This window comes from Lactuca serriola, chromosome 6 (assembly GCF_051521515.1).
Source record: "Lactuca serriola cultivar US96UC23 chromosome 6, Lser_US96UC23_V15, whole genome shotgun sequence".
NCBI classification, from domain to species: domain Eukaryota; kingdom Viridiplantae; phylum Streptophyta; class Magnoliopsida; order Asterales; family Asteraceae; genus Lactuca; species Lactuca serriola.
In genome coordinates this window covers 84730288-84731449 of record NC_136413.1, presented here as the reverse complement: position 1 = coordinate 84731449, position 1162 = coordinate 84730288, and the positions used below count along the sequence as shown (strand labels likewise).

At 38.5% G+C, this 1162-nt stretch overlaps 1 protein-coding gene across 1 annotated transcript; it reads right to left on the bottom strand.

The window, feature by feature from the left end:
* Positions 1 to 556: 556 nt before the first annotated feature.
* Positions 557 to 949, bottom strand: LOC145059973 (putative mitochondrial protein AtMg00820). Its single transcript, XM_079007724.1, has one exon. The coding sequence runs from the start codon at positions 947 to 949 to the stop codon at positions 557 to 559; it is 393 nt and encodes a 130-aa protein (XP_078863850.1).
* Positions 950 to 1162: the final 213 nt, after the last annotated feature.

Below are 1162 nucleotides of genomic sequence, written 5' to 3'. Positions count from 1 at the left end.
AACACATTGCAAAGACTATGTGTGGTCTACTTACAGTGAGATACATCAATAAAGCAATCATTCATCAGGATATATTATGATCAACTGACTCTCTGGTAGGGTCAGCTGAGATCTTGTACTCGAAGGCCATGAGGACCTTTGCCGAAGAAAAATTGTCCATTGAGAATTTCTTCAGCAATTCAGCAGTATACTTTTCTTGATGGATGAAGATTGCTTGAGAGACCTGCTTGACCTGAAGACCTAGAAATAAATTAATCTCTTAATTCATGATTATTTGGAATTTGTTGGTCATGAGCATAGCAAAATCATCCACCATTCCTTGGTCAGTTGAAATGAAGATAATATCGTCCACATAGATTTTCACGATCATTAAGTGTTTTCCATTTATTCGTCTGAAAAGAGTAGGATCTATTACAACTCGTTTGTCCCCAGAGTTGACAAGAAACTATGAAAGACTTTCATACCAAGGTCTTGGTGCCTGTTTTGAATTGTAGACTACTTTCTCCAATTTATCCCAATTGTTGGGAAAAGCTGAATTTTTGAAACCTGAAGGTTGCTATAAATACACTTCTTCGTGCAATTCGCCATTGAGGAAAGCACTTTTTACATCCATTTGATGGACTTTTATGTTCTTATATGTCTTATACGCGAAGAAAATACATATGGCTTCCATCCTTGCTACCGGAGCATATGTTTCATCATAATCAACTCTTTCTAGTTGACTATATCCTTTGGCAACCAGGCAAGCATTGTTGCGGATCACTACACCCGATTCATCTAGTTCGTTCTTGTAGACCCATTGGGTTCCAACTATAGTATGGCCTTTAGGCTTCGCTACAAATTTCCAAACCATGTTTCTTTCAAACTCTGCCAGTTCCTCTTGCATTGCAATAATCCAATCAGGCTCCAGAAGAGCCTCTTTCCTGCTTCTGGGCTCAGTTGATGACATAAAAGTTACATAGTGACAATGATTAGTTAAATCGGAAGAAGAACGAGTTAGTATACTTGTAGATAGATTTCTGATGATTTCTAGGCGATATTGTTGATGTTCAGAAGCTACATTAGAGGGAACATCCTCTACTTTAGAGTAGTCTACAGTCTATTTGAAGGTTGTTCCCTTTCGGCTTGTGGGTATCCCGCAGATGAGTCTTGAACTTTTGGG

Bases quoted from the DNA above. Each gene is read 5' to 3' on its own strand.
- LOC145059973 (XM_079007724.1), bottom strand. From the start codon at position 949: ATGTCATCAACTGAGCCCAGAAGCAGGAAAGAGGCTCTTCTGGAGCCT.